The sequence below is a fragment of the Notolepis coatsorum genome (genome assembly GCF_963971535.1).
Source record: "Notolepis coatsorum genome assembly, chromosome: 13".
Lineage (NCBI taxonomy): Eukaryota > Metazoa > Chordata > Actinopteri > Aulopiformes > Paralepididae > Notolepis > Notolepis coatsorum.
In genome coordinates, this window is record NC_140177.1 from 29746431 (window position 1) to 29763930 (window position 17500).

The window sequence follows — 17500 nt, forward strand, 5'->3', positions numbered from 1 at the left end:
CCCGAGCCTACCCGAGTATAGCCGAGGGGCGCCGACGATCACTGTGGAAAAAAGCGCCCCCTGTCGTCTCCCAGATGACATAAGTGATTTTGGAATGGACTCAATGAAAATGAATGGGGAAAAAAATCCGGTACTCCACATTTTCCAGTTCACTGATCCAGCCGGGGTTACCACAGTTCATTCTGGAGCCTCAGATCCCCGCGGATCATAGAGATCTACTGTGTCGCGTTGGATCCATACACGTATCGATTTTTTCGAATGGTGATCAGGAATTGGAATATACCAGTTGGATACCATCTGATGTCAGGTAAGGACTCTATGTTATCAGTGGTAGGATAATCGGAGTAAGTTTGATGAAGTTATAAGCTGTTTTGTGAAATGTCTTCTTTCGGTTTCACTGTAAAACTCCGTGAGGAAATCAACGGAGCGATTATCAGAGCGCGGCCGTAATGTGCTTGCGTGCACGTATAATATTGATCATCTAGCGTTTATTTGAAAACGATTCATAAAAAGGCAGACGAATATCAACGTTGTGGAATATTCCACTAAAAGACGATTTTCATAGAATGCTCCAGAATGAGCTGTTTTTTATATCAAAACGGGGGCTTTTCTAACTGCTCTGAAATGGAAACGACGCGATAAAAAAACAATCTGCCTTCACAGCACTGACTGGAAAATAGTCTTTGATAATGCGATGGGCAGATTAGACACATAGCCATAATTTAAAACATAGATTAGGCGATATTAACGTTAACATTGGCGCCGATGGTGGCATTCAAGCGGTAAAACGGAAAACCAGGCGTGGCACTGAAAGAGTTAATAGCATGTGCACTTCAGTTTGTGGGGTAGCTTTATGGAAGTTTCAAGTTTCAAGTTTCTTTAATAGTTGTCATACAGAAGTACAGAATACTTTTGTACAAAATGCTTCTTACTGTTGCGCTCCAGAGACTGTGCATGACAAGATAAGTATGAAATAAAAACATAGTAAAAATTAGAAGAAAAAAAAGAGGTCACAGTGTTCAGTTTTAGACATATGTACAATGTTCGTAGACGTAGTTACCATACAATATACAGTACTGTGCAGTGTACTAATATACAATACTATATAGTGCAAGGCATAAATGGACAAGGTGCAGTTTAGGTACAATTCACAGTAGGTGTACGAGTTGTAGTGCAAATCCTTTATCAATAAATATAAAGTGTAAGTGTGTTTGTGTGATCTAAAGTGTGGAGAGTGGGTGCTGCAGTGTGTTGTTTGTTTGAGTGAGTGTGTGTGTGCGTGTGGGTGTGTGTGCTGTGTGCATTTGATGGTTGTTGCATAGTGATTATTGTTCGTTTAGCGATTATTGTTCGTTTAGCAGCCTGATGGCCTGGGGATAGAAGCTCCTTCTGAGTCTTTCTGTGCTCGCCATAAGACTCCGGTATCGCTTGCCTGACGGCAGCAGTTCAAAGAGGCAGTTGTTCGGGTGGCTCGAGTCCTTAATAATTCTCTTAGCCTTCCCCTTGCACCGCTTGTTGTAAATGTTCTGGAGGGTGGGAAGCCCCCCTCTAATTGTGCGTTCGGCTGAACGTGTCACTCTTTGTAGTCTGCTACGGTCTTGTGCAGTGCTATTCCCAAACCAGGAGGTGATGTTGCCGGTCAGGATGCTCTCTATTGTACATGAGTAGAAGTTCCTAAGGATCTTCTGACTGACTTGGAACTTCCTTAGGCGCCTGAGGAAGTAGAGGCGTTGTCGTGCCTTCTTCACAACACTGTCAATGTGTGTGGTCCATGTCAAGTCCTCGGATATGTGGGCTCCGAGGTACTTGAAACTGTTCACTCTCTCAACTGGTGCCCCGTCGATGCTGAGGGGGCTGTAGTCCTTGACCCCCGACCTCCTGAAGTCCACAATCATCTCTTTTGTTTTGCTGACGTTCAGGGAGAGGCAGTTCTCCTGACACCACTGTGACAGGTTCTCTACCTCTTCCAGGTAGGCCCTTTCGTCGTTGGCAGAGATCAGGCCCACCACTACTGTGTCATCAGCAAATTTGATGATGGTGTTGTTGTTCCGCTGTGCTACGCAGTCATGTGTGTACAGGACTACAAGTGGAAATGAAACAGCGCGATAACAACACAGTTCAGGAATAGATACAAAAAAGCACTGATAGACAAATACAGAACTGAGGAACTATAAGTTAGTTGCTCTCGGGGAATGTTTTGATTTCTTCAACACAAATAATCATGGTTGACTTTGTGTTTTATTTATTATTACTTCTTCTCTCTTTTAGGTAGTAAGAGTTTTATTCTAAATGTTATGATATTGTAAGATAGGCTAGACTGGATAACGGTGCTTCCTTCGGCCCCTTCTCCAACGCATCCTTGTTATTTTTTTCTATGGATGAAGATGGACTCGTACATTTTGGCTATGTTTACATTTTGTCTTCACTGTGATTTGTACGTTTGTTGTGTTCGAGATAAATAAAGATCAAATCAAATAAAAAGAAATCGGATCAAATATACACACAACGTTTCGGTCATCCCACTTTAGATTAGATTATATTTGAAATGTATTGTACAGTACAAGTACAGTACAACGAAAATATTGGCATTGAAACAGAGTGCAAATGTAACAGTAAAGTGCAACAGTAATATACAATGTACAGGTGATTAAACTGGGTATAAAATATATAAATTAGTACTACTGAGTATAGTGCTAATCAGATGTATGTACAGAGGTGTAGTATCAATATGTACAGTGATACAGGTATAAAGACACTATGGTAGTCATCTCTTCATTGTGTCACGGCAATCAACCTGACGTGTGTTAAAAGCTCTACGGTTCATGTTTTGTCACAGCGTGTGCTCGTTTTGGATCGGTCCATTATGAAACATGTAGGGGTGTTAGGACGGGGCTTTTGACACCATGTTCCCCACAGGAGTGCACTCTCTTCAGGGCGCGCTCAGGCTCCATGTACCTGCCGGCGGGCACACGCTCCGATCCACGCAGATCCGCCAGGCCTCCTGCAGGCGTTTGTTATTCCTCATTCCCTTACTTTTGCAAATCCTGAATAAAACATTCCCAAACGATATCCCGGCGCCGTGTGTCTCGTGGCGTGTGCTCAGACACATGCTTGCTCCGGAGGACAAACACAAATATGCTTTTAGGAAAAACTGTTTTGTTTTGTTTTGTTTCCCCCGTGCATTATGGATGTGGTGAAGTAGCCTAGTTTACTAAAGGCTAGAATGCATCCAAATGAAGGCTATAATGTTCCAAATTATGTGACATCTCCGATTCTCTCTCCTGTCGTTCAAACTGCGAACTGAGTTTCACGATGGAAACGGCTGCAAATGGTAAATGGCTGCATTTATATAGCGCTTTTATCCAAAGCGCTTTACAATTTGTTCCTCACATTTTACCCATTCACTCACACATTCACACACCGACTGCAGAGGCAACCATGCAAGGTGCCAACCTGCTCATCGGGAGCAGTTAGGGGTTAAGTGTCTTGCTCAAGGACACTTCGACACACTGCCTGGGAGGAGCGGAAATCGAACTGGGAACCTCCGGATTACCAGACGACTGCTCTACGTCCCGAGCCACTGTCGCCCCCATATAGGCTGTACCCATAATGTCACTGGGTATGTGCCGTTGTGCCGCTGTGCCGGCTGGATTGCTGTGGGGAATATACTATCACATCATACCATCACATCATACTATCACAGCGACAGTGGCTCAGGATTCCCGGTTCGATTCCCGCTCCTCCCGGGCAGCGTGTCGATGTGTCCTTGAGCGAGACACTTAACCACTAATTGCTCCCGATGAGCAGGTTGGCACCTTGCATGGTTGCCTCTGCCGTCGGTGTGTGAATTGTAAAGCGCTTTGGATAAAAGCTGCTATATAAAAATGCACCATTTACCATGTTGCACCCATAGACTGAGTAGGATGTTCGTTAATTATTAGTGTGGTCTCAAGTCCACTTTGGACGTGTGTTAAATGAAATCTTCCACACAGGGTGAGGGCTTCATGCAGGGGGATCTGAAGACTGAGCTTTTCCAGCAAGAAGATGAACTTAGAAGGCAGGTCGAGCCCTTGTTATAATTGCCAGTCAGGAACACTTTGGGTTTCTCCTAGAAAATCGGTCTAATTAAACAAAGTAGTGCTGGCCTGTGAACACTGCAATCAAACCATCACTTGTCATGTTGAGATAAGGAGATAATTAACCCGTAATCTCAAACGAAACTAGATAATTCACTTGGGGATCTCGACGAAACTAGATAAAAACTAAAATTGCTAAAGTCTAAAGTCTGCTTCTGTAAAATACGCCATTGAATTCATGACAATACTGAGAATATTTTTCTTGGTTCCAAAGTCTGTTGGGCCTCGCCCAGGAAGGTTTCCTTACAAGGTCGACAAGGACAGACTGTATGTCCCAGCCTTCACATTTACATGTTGTAAAGTTGTTGTTTACATCTATAAAGTTTGTAAACACCGGCTGGAAAGTTCGACAAGGCTTATTCTATTCCACCGACAAGGCAAACACTTTGACATTCTGTACGCATGCAGATGACAATAGAAATAAATAATACATTCCAAACCGGGCCTTTGAAAGGTTACCTCTGAGTGCACAGCGTGTGTTTTCTATGCGACCTGAGCATCTTACCAAGAATAAACCTCAGGATTCTTCCATTGTTTAACCTGACTGTTCTTGGGTCTACTGTCTTCTAATGGAGCTTTCGTGGTCCTGGCACAGGGGTTGTATCATGGTCTCAGTGTCTTGTCTCATCACATTAAGGCTGTCCCCGAACCCTGTTTTTGGGATTCGAACTTCATCAGGGTTTTTCGAACGTTCGCTCGAACCTTCGTTTTTAATAATAAAAAAAAAAAAAAAAGTTTAAATCTTTTTTAATATTATTATTATTATATTTTTTTTTTTACTATCCTCAAACTAAATCCTCAATTTGAATAAAGTGATTAATCTGATTAAATTAGTATTTTTTTAAATTTTTTATTAAATCAACTTTCCAGACCCAGACCCAGCCCAGGGAGAAGCCCCAGCCCAACTAAATCAATTAAATCAACTTTCTTTAATGAATATAACTCATCAGTTTCTTTTAATACTATAATATTAGTGTAGCCTAATCTTTATCTGCAACTGTGAAGAAAAACCCCATTGGTTTAAACAGAATTAATATAATTATTTTTCTTTTTTATTAAAAATAAAAAATTCAAATGTTGATTTAGAATTAGAATGCCAACGTAACGAACGAAGGTTCGAAGGTTCGAACGTTTGGGCTCAGCCCTACCTCACGTCTATAACACAGGGTTCCTGTCTCTGTGTCTCGTCTACTCACGTCTATAACACAGGGTTTCCCGTCTCTGTGTCTCGTCTTACTCACGTCCATGAGGGCAGCGTTGATGTAATTGGAGCTCTCCCCGTCGATGGTGATGAGGAAGGGCAGGCAGCGGTCGGGCGGCAGGACGTCCATGCAGCGGTTCTTCTCGTGGTTGCGGGGCAGCAGGGCGATGCTGCAGTCTTCCACCCGCAGGGTTGGAGTCACCATGTTCAGAGTCTGACGGAGAGGAGCGTGGGTTAGGTCACTGATACCAACGTTGGTGTGGAATATATATCGGGCCGATATCCATCTAGATATATATCGATTTCTGTATCTGAGAATTTCTCCCGGTCCAGGAGCCACGTGTAACATGTCAGAAATCAAAGCAAACACACTCACTTTAAATAAACACTCACCGTAAAACCCACTTTACTCACTTTAGGTTTATCTTTTTTTTATTGGAAGAATTTGTACATATTTATACATTTCAGTTATCCAAATTATACAACTTCCATTTCCTTCCCCATTCCTATTCCCTAATCCCACCCCATCCCACCCAGTGAGGGCGACGACAAACATACATGTAAAAAAAAAAAAAAAAAAAAAAAAAAAAAAATCTTTTTTTAAATAATTAAACATAAATACAGATGTGACAGACAAAGCTACGCAAAAAGAAATTAAGTAAAATTAAAAGAAAACAAAAGAAAAAGATATATAAATAGGAAAGACCGTAATAATAATATATAATATAAGTAATACTCTCCATTTTAGTAGTGTAATTTCCAGATGGTAAAACAAATAAAATGGAAAGTAAATTTAACACCCTTAGCAGACCACCACAATGCCATCTCCCCAGCCATACGTGGGCTAGCAGTGTCAGGAAGGTAGATAGGGGAAGGAGGGGGGTCATGGGGTCCCCAGTTTGGAAGGTGTCATATGGGTTTTGAAATGAGATAGGAAGGGCTGCCATGTTTTGTGGAAGGTATCTGTGTGGCCTTGTGTTGTAAATCTGATTTTCTCTATATGTTTAAGAGACATAACATCCCTCATCCAGTGTAAGTGTGAAGGGGGAGTGGCTGCCTTCCAGTTAAATAGGATGAGGCGTCTGGCAATGAGTGAGGCAAAGGCCATGGCATTGGATTGCCCAATAGATATTGCAGCGTTCTCCGGTGTCAGACCAAATAATGCAATAAGAGGGCATGGGTCAACATTCATAAAAAATATGTCTGAATAAGATTTAAAAATGGAAGTCCAGAAAGGGGCCAGTGCTGGACAATGCCAAAACATATGAATAAGTGAGGCAAGCCTTGGTGGCACCAGTCGCATGTGGGATCCATGCCAGGATTTATCTTCGCAAGTCTAGTCTTTGACCAATATAGACGGTGGAGGAGCTTGTGTGCCCGCCATTCACTGATACAGTCCACTTTACTCACTTTAGACACTTTAACACACTTTATATTTATTAGTGAAGAGATTTGCACTACAAATAATTATTACCCTTGTGTGTCGTGTCATCATCACATACCGCAATATACTGAGCACACATTAGGAACAAACACATACTTTAATGTAACGCTTCCATTCAAACAGACGGCAACACACATCGAAGTCAAGTCTCACTCGCGTGATACTTCCGTCTACATAATCGCTTGGCATATGGCATGCACATGTATTTTATATGTTAATAAAATAGCATTTATCTATAGTCCTAATTCTGTCACTGTTTGATGTCACAAAGAAGGGTGTATCCGAAAGCTGTCTACAACATTTGTAACAGGTGATGAAAAAGTAAACAAATAATTAACTGTATTAGACATTTGTTAATGATGTAGAATAGGCTTCACTTCAGATTAGGGCACACAATAGCATCTGCAAATGATTTATAGATGTTTTATGAATGTCTTAACAAATCATTTGTTGAACATGAACAAATAAATGGAGGTACAGTATAGTAGTTTTTTCATATCCATTTTTCAAAGCATCTACAAATGTGTTACTACACATTAAACAACATTATTTAATGTTAATAATAATTTACAAATGTATATAAATGGTTTGTTCATGATCAGTTCATTATCTACAAATACCTTATAAAGGTCTTATAACTGAGTGTTATTATAAAGTGTTACAGATACTTTTTAACAATTTTTATCTAGCACACTCCCAGGGGCTCATACAGAAAAAAGCATTTAATGATAAAGTATTCTGTATTTTACTATGACAATTAATAAACAAACTTGAAACTTGAAACTTAATGTGATGCTTTTTGCACACATGCAAGGATGTAAGAGAAAAACGTGGATTATGCCTGAATAAATTTTGTGTTCTAATGTACGTCTATATTGTTTAATTGGATCAGTACTTGGTATCATCCAGTGCCTAATGTTTAGTGCTCAGGAATAACATTGGCACTGAAAAGTAACATCGCTGCATAGTAAATATACATGTAATTATAGGACATACTGTATATGTATATATAGAGGACATGTGCTGGTTTATTCTGTACAGGAATGGATGAGATGATACTGGTAAATGTGGATTCTTTGGAGTCAAATGACTCAAAATAAAATATCTCTAAATGATTGTTACGCGTCGTTAGCTAGCGTCTCGTCAGTGTGTGATAGAAGTAACGCCTGATAGATGTTGACAGGGGCCTCAGTGTGATGGATACAGGTGTTCAGACGGAGCTCTCACCCTGAACTCCTCCTTAATGGGACTGGAGTTAGTCTGGGGGTCTAGGCGGTTCATGTCATAGTAGACCGAGCGAAGCTGATTGGCTGGAATGGTGGTGTCCCCACAGAGACACGCCTCCAATATGGCGTCGTGTATGAAGACGTACTGCTCCTGGGGGAAAAAAACAAAGAAAAAACATTAACATAGTTATATATTATACAATATTATATATGTTCTTGATTCATTCTTCTAATATAGCAGCATGAAGGGTTGACTGAAAACACTGTATCAGGGAATAACTGATGTAGTTGAAATTAGATAAGTAAGGGATAACAAGGTCATTGTCGCAAAATAATTGACCGACACGGAGTTTAAAATACAGAGCCGCCTCGGCAGTGTCTGATTGCACTGATGTCAGTGGGCTTGATTGCGAACAGCTGCGCACAGCGGTCATTATTGTTCCACAGAGGTCCGTTATCGGGTAATATCGGACCTCTGACGCGCGCTATTGACCAATCACAAGCAAGCATTTCGGCGAATGTGAAAACGCCATGTAATAAAATAAGATATTCCCTTATTGATACCCTTGGGGAAATTCGGGCATCATAGCAGCATGGGGGAGGGGGAGGGGAGGTACAGGTATGGGCAGGGTAATAGTAGAAAGACATAAATAAATATAGGCAATAAAATTGTATCTGAATATAAAAATAAACTGTACAAAATTGAATTAACTCTGAATATAAACATATGAGACAAATAAACAGTGTAAACAATATAATTAACTAACTGACTCAATCTAAACATAGTGCAGTAGTTACCTTTAACATAGCTATGAATAATCATTCATTATAGTCACCACGGCCATCATCAATCATCATCATCATCATCATCATCATCATCATCATCATCATCATCATCATCATCATCATCATCATCACTATCATCACCATCATCATCATCATCATCATCATCATCATCATCATCATCATCATCACCACAATCTTCATAATGTCATCATCATTGTCATTAACATCACCACCACCCAAAGGTCACTTTCTGGTGTTATGGAAAATGTTTTTTGCCGAGAACGCCTAAGCCAGGTATTACGGTAATGGAACGTTGACTATAACGGCTAAATCACGTAATATTGATTGTTTGCGCCTAATGTGTTCAACCTGTGTGTCTGGACACCTGGGACCATTAGACCAAAGTCGTTTGGGAGAATCATGGCTGGCGATGAGGTCATGGGTTATCAACGGACCCACAGCCGGACTGTGAGTATAGATCAGTGGTCAAGAGCCTTGCAGTGGGTCTGTTGTTATGAAGCAGGGAGGAGGAGGCCGACGACTACATGGCCATGTTGCTACTTCAGACAAATGAACACAAAGGTAGGCCAGACATTCTTATTGCAATCCTCTGTGTTGATGATGGATACGGAGGATGATCGATAGGCCTGTTGTGATGATGATGATGATGATGAAGACGAGGATTCTAGCTATGGCATAGGCCACACGAAGGGGGGGAAGGCAATCTCCCCCAAAGAGATAAGACTGTGTGCTGGCAAGTCATTTAATGTTAATGCGACAGTGGCTCAGAGTGGTCGTCTGGTGATCGGAAAGGTCCCGGTTTGATTCCCGCTCCTCCCGGGCAGCGTGTTGAAGTGTCCTTGAGCAAGACACTTAATTCCTAATTATATATATATTAGGGATGCTCGATTTTGGCTTTTTTACCGATACCGATATACCGATATTGTCCAACTCTTAATTTCCGATACCGATATCAACCGATACCGATACCGATATATGCAGGGTTTCCTCCCCCAAAAAACGGAATAATTTCAGGTAATTAACATTACATATCTCTTGTTGTGGAATTAACACAACATTATGCATACTTTTGAGAATAAATCAAATCTGAATTTGTTCTTACTTGCTTGCCTGGGTAAATAAAGGTTATAGAAATGTAATTTTTTTTTTTTTTTGAAAACCGATACAGATATTTTCCGATAATCACATTTTAATGCCAATATCGGCCGATAATATCGGTAGGCCGATAATATCGGACATCCCTAATATATATATATATATATATTATATATTTATATATTTTATCTAGCACACTCTCAGGAGCCAAACAGAAAGGAGCATTTCATACAAAAGTATTCTGTATTTCTGTATGACAACTAATTGAATACTAACTTGAAACTGAATTGCTCCCGATGAGCAGGTTAGCGCCTCGCATGGTCCGCCTCCGCCGTCGGTGTGTGAATGGGTGAGTGAATGGGTGAATATGAGGAACAAAATTGTGAAGCACTTTGGATAAAAAGCGCTATATAAATGCAGTCCATTTACCATTTTAATGCTTGATGTTGGTGGTGTGGAAACTTTACAGCACATTACAGCGTGAGCCCCACAGCTAGTGGGCATTTGTGCTGGCCAGTGGAGTGACTAGACTAGACTATGGCCAATGAACACCATACGATCGGTCCCTGGTCAAATAACAGTCTGTGTCCTCTGGGACAAATCTACAGTGAAGTCCTTAGGTCCAGAGATCGAAGGCGCTGTGCGACGCAGATGCAATCTGTTTAGGTCTGACTGTAGATGCGACTGAGGTTATGAATGTACCCACGCGTGTGGCGCAGAGTCTTGTGAAAATCAATGTGATCACTGTTATTGTCGCCCTGAAGCACCACTATGCCGAGTGTAGTTACTACTCAACGCGACGCCGGTGCATTGATTATTATGTAATGTGACACAGCTTCTGTCTTTCAATATATACTGATTAGAGGCAAGAGGAGACTAGATTACAAGCGCTTTGGACTTCTATTTAGAAGAGTGGGAGCACTAACACATGGCCTATTTTATTTTTTAATTCTATTCTATTCTATTGTGCTTCTATTTTAATTTAGTTTATATTCCATTTTATTTTATTCTACCTTTTTATTTTATTCTACCATAATTGTCTACCACCAAATAAATAAAGACCTTTCTGATTCTGATTCTGACATGCTAGAAATAATCAACGCAAGATCTATGCGTGTGGTACAATCCACCACCACCCTCATCACCATCTTCATCATCACCACAGTCCTCGTAATGTCTTCCTCATTGTCATTAACGTCACCACCACCATCGTCACCACCACCATCGTCATCACCACCGCAACCAATTATCATGATCACGATCATCATCATCTCTGTCATTATCATCAACAACATTATTATACTCCTCATCATTATCATTTTGTCACTTTGTCATCATTAGCATGAACACGTGCCTTTATACCAAGGTTGATGTTTTCACTCTTCTAATTACTCTTCTAAAATTAATAAAAAATATCTTCTCTCCTCACGGTGACAGAGAGTGAGACGGGAGAGTGAGACAGGAGAGTGAGACGGGAGAGTGAGACGGGAGAGTGAGACAGGAGAGTGAGATAGGAGAGTGAGACGGGAGAGTGAGACAGGAGAGTGAGATGGGAGTGCATGACATGTTCCCTCCCCTCCGCGTCACTCAGCCAGACAGCCGGAGACGGCGCTGGGCTTGATGTAAATTCATTCTGAAGTGACATTTTCAGCTGACAGTTCCTTGTCACTTTGGACCAAAATCCACGCACGCACGCACGCACACACACACACACACACACACACACACACACACACACACACACACACACACACACACACACACACACACACACACACACACACACACACACACACACACACACACACACACACACACACACACACACACACACACACACACACACACACACACACACACACACACACACACACACACACACACACACAGGTCAGTGATTTACAGATTTACACGGGGCATCAGTGTTGCCATCTGATAAGCCCCGGTTCTGCTCGGGTGCAAAAAGCACGAACCACTGACCTAACGAGTCTGTGCGGCGCGGGCCGCGGGCCATCGGGTCACGGGAGATTACGGCGCGGCCAAACAATGAGAACCCAGATAGAAGAGAAAAGATCTTATCCCGAGTTCATTCTCTTTAAACAACAACAAGGCTTTACATTTCCATTTAGACACACAGAGCCACAGCGGAGATAGAGAGGGGGCACGTGGCACCGCCGGGGGAGGGTGGGGTGAGGGGGGGGGGGGGGGGGGGGGGGCGGGCTGGGACCACCTGCGAGGGAGACAGACCACTCTGAAGGTCACTGAACTCGCGGGGAGTGCGTCGGGGCGGTTCGCCCGTCGGTCTCCTAGTTACTCAAATCCCAATTCGCACGTCAAACGATGAAACATTTGCCCATTAAGTCCAACGACGCTTGTGATTTAAAAGGAATTACTGTGAAATGATGCATTCAGCGAGACTACGGACGCCTCCAGATGGCCCGTGTTCAGAAAAGCTCAAAGTCCTCTCGGTGTCCCACGGCCCCCTGGTGTGACGCGGGGGCGGATGAGCCGGGGATGTTTCTACCCGTCCGTGTGAGCGGAATGCTCTCCGTTTACAAGCCTCTAAAACCCCTTTATTGCGGCTTGTATTGGCCAACTTCTGCCAAGTATCTGGGATGGGCTCTCTCCTTTTTTGTAAAAAAAAATTATTACAATAAACGGAATGTGCCATGAAAAACTAGGCCACTCGTAACGCAATAAAAACCCCACCACTGAGTCCCAGAGATCAGCACTCTCTCTCTCTCTCTCTCTCTCTCTCTCTCTCTCTCTCTCTCTCTCTCTCTCCCTCCCTCCCTCCCTCCCTCCCTCCCTCCCTCCTCTCTCAGTCTGCGTTTTAAATGCCTCCATATATAAAACAGTTGTTAATATCCACACAGTGTCACACAGGTTGTATTCCCCCCCGCCGTGCCGTTGCTTGGTGGACGAGGAGGAGGAGTCTCTCCGGCGGCAGATCAGAGACCACAGCTAGCTGTGATGACGGCGGCGGCATGGCGGTTACCTCTGTCTGCACCATGTTGACGCGCCGCGAGCGCAGCTCTCTCACGCAGTTGTAGATGTCCACTACGCCCTCCCTCTCCGCCATGTCCAGCATGATGTCGATCACGATGAAGCAGCCCGTCCGGCCCGCACCGGCACTGCAGGAGGGGCGGAGGGGGGGGGGGGGGGCAAGGTCAGTCAAAACCCCTCCCCACAGAGTTGCCATAAGAAACCTTTTTGTTATATTACGTGTGGGAGACATGTTTGTACTATACCGACGGTGTATGTACTTGAACAGAAAGACCCGCCTCATGACAGAATTCACACATGATGCTACTCCTCGGATCCTGGGCGGTTCAATCGCTATCTGTAAACACGAGCAACTCTTGTCCCCGAAATGAATCTCTTCTGAGCTGAGACTAATCTGCATGATGTCATTAAGAGCTCACTGTCGAGCTGCTCCATAAACCAACCCCCCCAAAAAATTAAAGATCCTGGTTTGTTTAAGGTTCTAAATTAGCTTCATAATAGTGCCAACGGATCGGAACTCGAAAATGGGCTATTGCCCTGCTGTTGCAGTCAGCAAAATTGGTCTCCTATCCATTGTCAGTGGAGCAGGTCCAGAGAACGTTGCCGCTTCATCCTCTCTAGCTTTGGGACGTGTGCAAACATCTAGACCAACGTGTTCCAAGATCACACGGATAATGTGTGTGAATTCTTTTAATTTCCCGCTTTGAAGATAAATCTCATCGGTTCTTATCATGAGCACAATTAAGGAGGAAAACAAGCTCAAGTTTTTAAAGAGACGTCAGCCGTGTCCAATTCACAAGCCATCTGCCCTGCGTAACACTGCCAGGTACGCAGAGTACAGTAGGAACACTGTAGACCAGTGGTCCTCAAACTAGGGTTCAGGGACCCCCGGGGAAGGGGAGTAGTTTAAAGGGATCGTTCTGAATTTTGGGAACGCTGGTCCTATTTTCTACAGTGCTGTTGTTGATTGGTAGAGTCCTTTCTCATGCTAGCTCCGGCTAGTTAGCCACAAAACAACGCAAAGTCAATGGGGTCAAGCTCCTGTCTGTACAAGCTGAGTGAAGCTCACTGAAGCGTACCCTACCTACAGCCGTAAAGGAATGTGAATCCCTACCCTCCTTCAAAACCGCTCTCAAAGAGCACCTACGCTACGGGTGGCTGCAATTAGAAACTGGCCCCGGTAAATACAAATACACCCCACCCACCCACCCAACCCCCTCCAATGTACAGTTTCTTCCCCTTCAGAATGTACAGTACTGTATATTTTTATGTCTTGTATGTCACAAATGTCTTGATGAATTGAAAATGGAGGACCCTGATGTAAACAAGACGAAAGTATTTCACTGGTCTGCATCCTCTTAGCAGTTGTTTGTATTGAGCCGTACTGTATTGTACCCATTCTGCAATCTGTTAATAACGTTTTCAATCAATCAATCAATCAATCAATCAATCAATCAATACTCCACGGTGCACACAAAGTAGGTTTTGTGGAGCTTTGATCAGCTTGTCCAGATAGGAGCTTGACCCCATTGACTTTGCATTGTTTTGTGGCTGACTACCCAGAGCTAGTACGAGGAACGGCATGGATTGTGCTGAGAAAAGGACTCTACCGATCGACAACATCATTGGTAAGTAAGAAATATGACCAGGGTTCCAAAAATAAGAACTATGCCGTTCATTTCACTACTAATAAATAGGCCAGATGAGAGAATATATAAGAATGACTCTCATCACTTCACTCTCTCCACTAGGATCACTGTATGGAATTCTGTACTGAATCATCAACAGCATTTTACTAGTGGACAAAATAATACCAAATGTGGAACTCCCCCCATCGTAATTTGAAGGGGGGGGGGGGGGGGGGGGGGGGGGGGGGGGGGGGCTTGTCATGAAGTGTCATCAAGTTTGGGGAACCCCTTGTAATTCCAGGCGGCAGAACAGGATCACACGGACCGACCTGCAGTGCACCACCATGGGCCCGGCGTTGGTCAGGGTCTTGGACTTCACCCTCCTGATGAAGCCCAGCAGGCCCGTGGCGTGGTAGGGCACCCCGTGGTCCGGCCAGCCCGTGAAGTGGAACTGTCGGATCTCCCGGATCTCGTGGGCCCCTCTCTGTGGAGACACAGAGTAGGATATGAGAGGTATATCATGCCAGTTAGGGTACCTTGTGTATACTGCACCTGTGTATACTGTTTACTTTACATACTAATAGTATATTCAGATACTTTATAGTTTATATCCAGTTTATATTAACCTCTTAAGCCCTAGCCATATTTTCAAAGAATTTGCCTAAAAGTACATACCCAAGTAAATGGAAGATTTCTCCACTTCTACAAGGTCCATTTGCATGTTCTTGCATCTATGGACCTCAGGGAATGTATTCCCAGTGTCGTAAATATTGTGTCTGTTATATATCAATTATTATTATTATAATCTTTCCCCCATATTTGACTGTGAATAACACCATGCTAACATTGACCAGGCGTGAGACATTTCCACTGAGCTCATTCAGCACCTTCTTGAAATCAAAATCTAAGCAAATGAATAAAGGGCAGATGATTTACAGGGTTTTTTGTAGATACAGTACTGAATTTTGCCATTCAATCACATGCAATTTGAAATATAAATATAGAATATAGAATATCAGGCCTATAAATGACCTTATTATGGCTAGGGATGTCCCCCGAAACCCAGTTCTAAACGGGAACCGGTACTAAATTAGAAAAAACCGGAGTATTGATAAGCTCCGACGTTATCGGTACTGCTATCGGTAGTCTAGGAGCGGATTAGCTACGGAGCTAACAGAGTGTACCATCCATCTGCGACGCAACGGTGGCAGCAACACTGGAAACAGAGTAACGTTAACGTTATGTCGAGTTCATACTACACTACACGTATGAACTCGACATAACGTTAACGTTACTCCGTTTCCATGAAGTGTTTAATTAGCAGCAATCTGTTGTTGAAAATGTAACGTTAAAAAGCTCTGTGCATTGCACCAGAAACGCGAGGACAGGAAGCCGTCATGAAATCGTTGTAGTCATATTGTAGTCTTTTAGTCTTATTAACTAAAAGATTTTAACAAAATAAAAAGCAGCAGCACTATTGAGTCATGTTTGCTATGTATTTCTTTCTTTAGGGGAGTAGGACATTTGTTTCACAGTTTTAGCACAGGTTTTTGTTTTTAAGAGGGGGGGTAAGTACAGATATAGCCTTAAGCCGCTCAAATAATAAATGTATAACATTTAAAAATAATAATAATCTAAAAGAACCGATAAGAGTAGCGATAAAGTACTGAACCATTAAGCAGTATCGATAAGAGTAGTAGTATCGATAAAATCCTAACGATACCCATCCCTATGGCCAAGTCATACATCTATATATAGCACTTAAAATCATTGGTAAACAAAATTTGTTTACCAATGATTTTAAGTGCTATATGTATGACTTAATGTAGTGCTGAAAATATACACTTTGACTGCTGTTTTGATAGGGTTAGGGCCTTTACTCTTGGCTACATTTGGAAATACCGGGCCCGTCTGGCTTAAGGGGTTACGTTTATATCCAGATCTAATTGTATTGCCTATATTTATGTCTTTCTACTATTACCCTGCCCATACCTGTACCTCCCCTCCCCCCTCACCCCTGCTGCTATGACACCCACATTTCCCCAAGGGGATCAATAAAGGAATATCTTATCTTAGACACGATCAGCACACGGGACAGAGGCCCAGAGGGCGAGGTGTGTGTGTGTGGGGGGGGGGGGGGGGGGGGGGGGGTGATGGTAAGAGAGAACACAGACGAGGTGAAAGGTCCTTAATAAAGCAAACAGGCTCCAGCGCGGATTGAATATAGATACTGTACATACAGTACTGCATGTACACACACACACACACACACGCACACACACACACGCACAAACACACATGCACACAAACACACATGCACACAAACACACACATATACACACACACACATGCACACAAACACACATGCACACATACACACATGCACACACACACACGCACAAACACACACACAAACACACATGCACACAAACACACACACATACACACATGCACACAAACACACATGCACACAAACACACACGCACACACACGCGCACAAACACACACACAAACACACATGCACACACACACACACAAACACGATGAGTGGCGTGAATAGACAACGCGTGAGAAAAAGGACAGATCCTACGTCTCTACAGGAAACAGGAATGTTCCAAGACCAACGGAGCCAGTCTGTCTTCTTTCTTTTACATTAGATTATATTATATTAGCTCATTAGCTAATTCTGTCACATTTACATGTGAAGATGTTGATTAATGTGCACTGTCCCTGGGTAAAACATTTATAAATAAACTTAAACTTAAACATATTAGATTCTAATGTATTGTCATCATACAGCACAAATACAGTACAACAGAAATAAGTTTGGCATCCAACCAGAGTGCAAATGTAACAGTAAAGTGCAACAGCATTATACAATGTACAGGAGATTCAACTGGATATAGAATATATAGATTAGTACTACTGAGTGTAGTGCTAATCAGATGTATGTACAG

General features: G+C 42.7%; 1 protein-coding gene across 1 annotated transcript in view; it reads right to left on the minus strand.

Moving 5' to 3' along the window:
- LOC311239309 (receptor-type tyrosine-protein phosphatase mu-like) overlaps window positions 1–17500 on the minus strand; it is a gene marked incomplete at its 5' end in the record, with an annotated part of 199428 nt that overhangs the window by 26147 nt on the left and 155781 nt on the right. Inside the window, 4 exon segments of the mRNA XM_084327615.1 lie at window positions 5378–5551; window positions 8009–8158; window positions 12908–13043; window positions 14873–15027. Coding sequence (XP_084183741.1) covers window positions 5378–5551; window positions 8009–8158; window positions 12908–13043; window positions 14873–15027 — 615 coding nt within the window.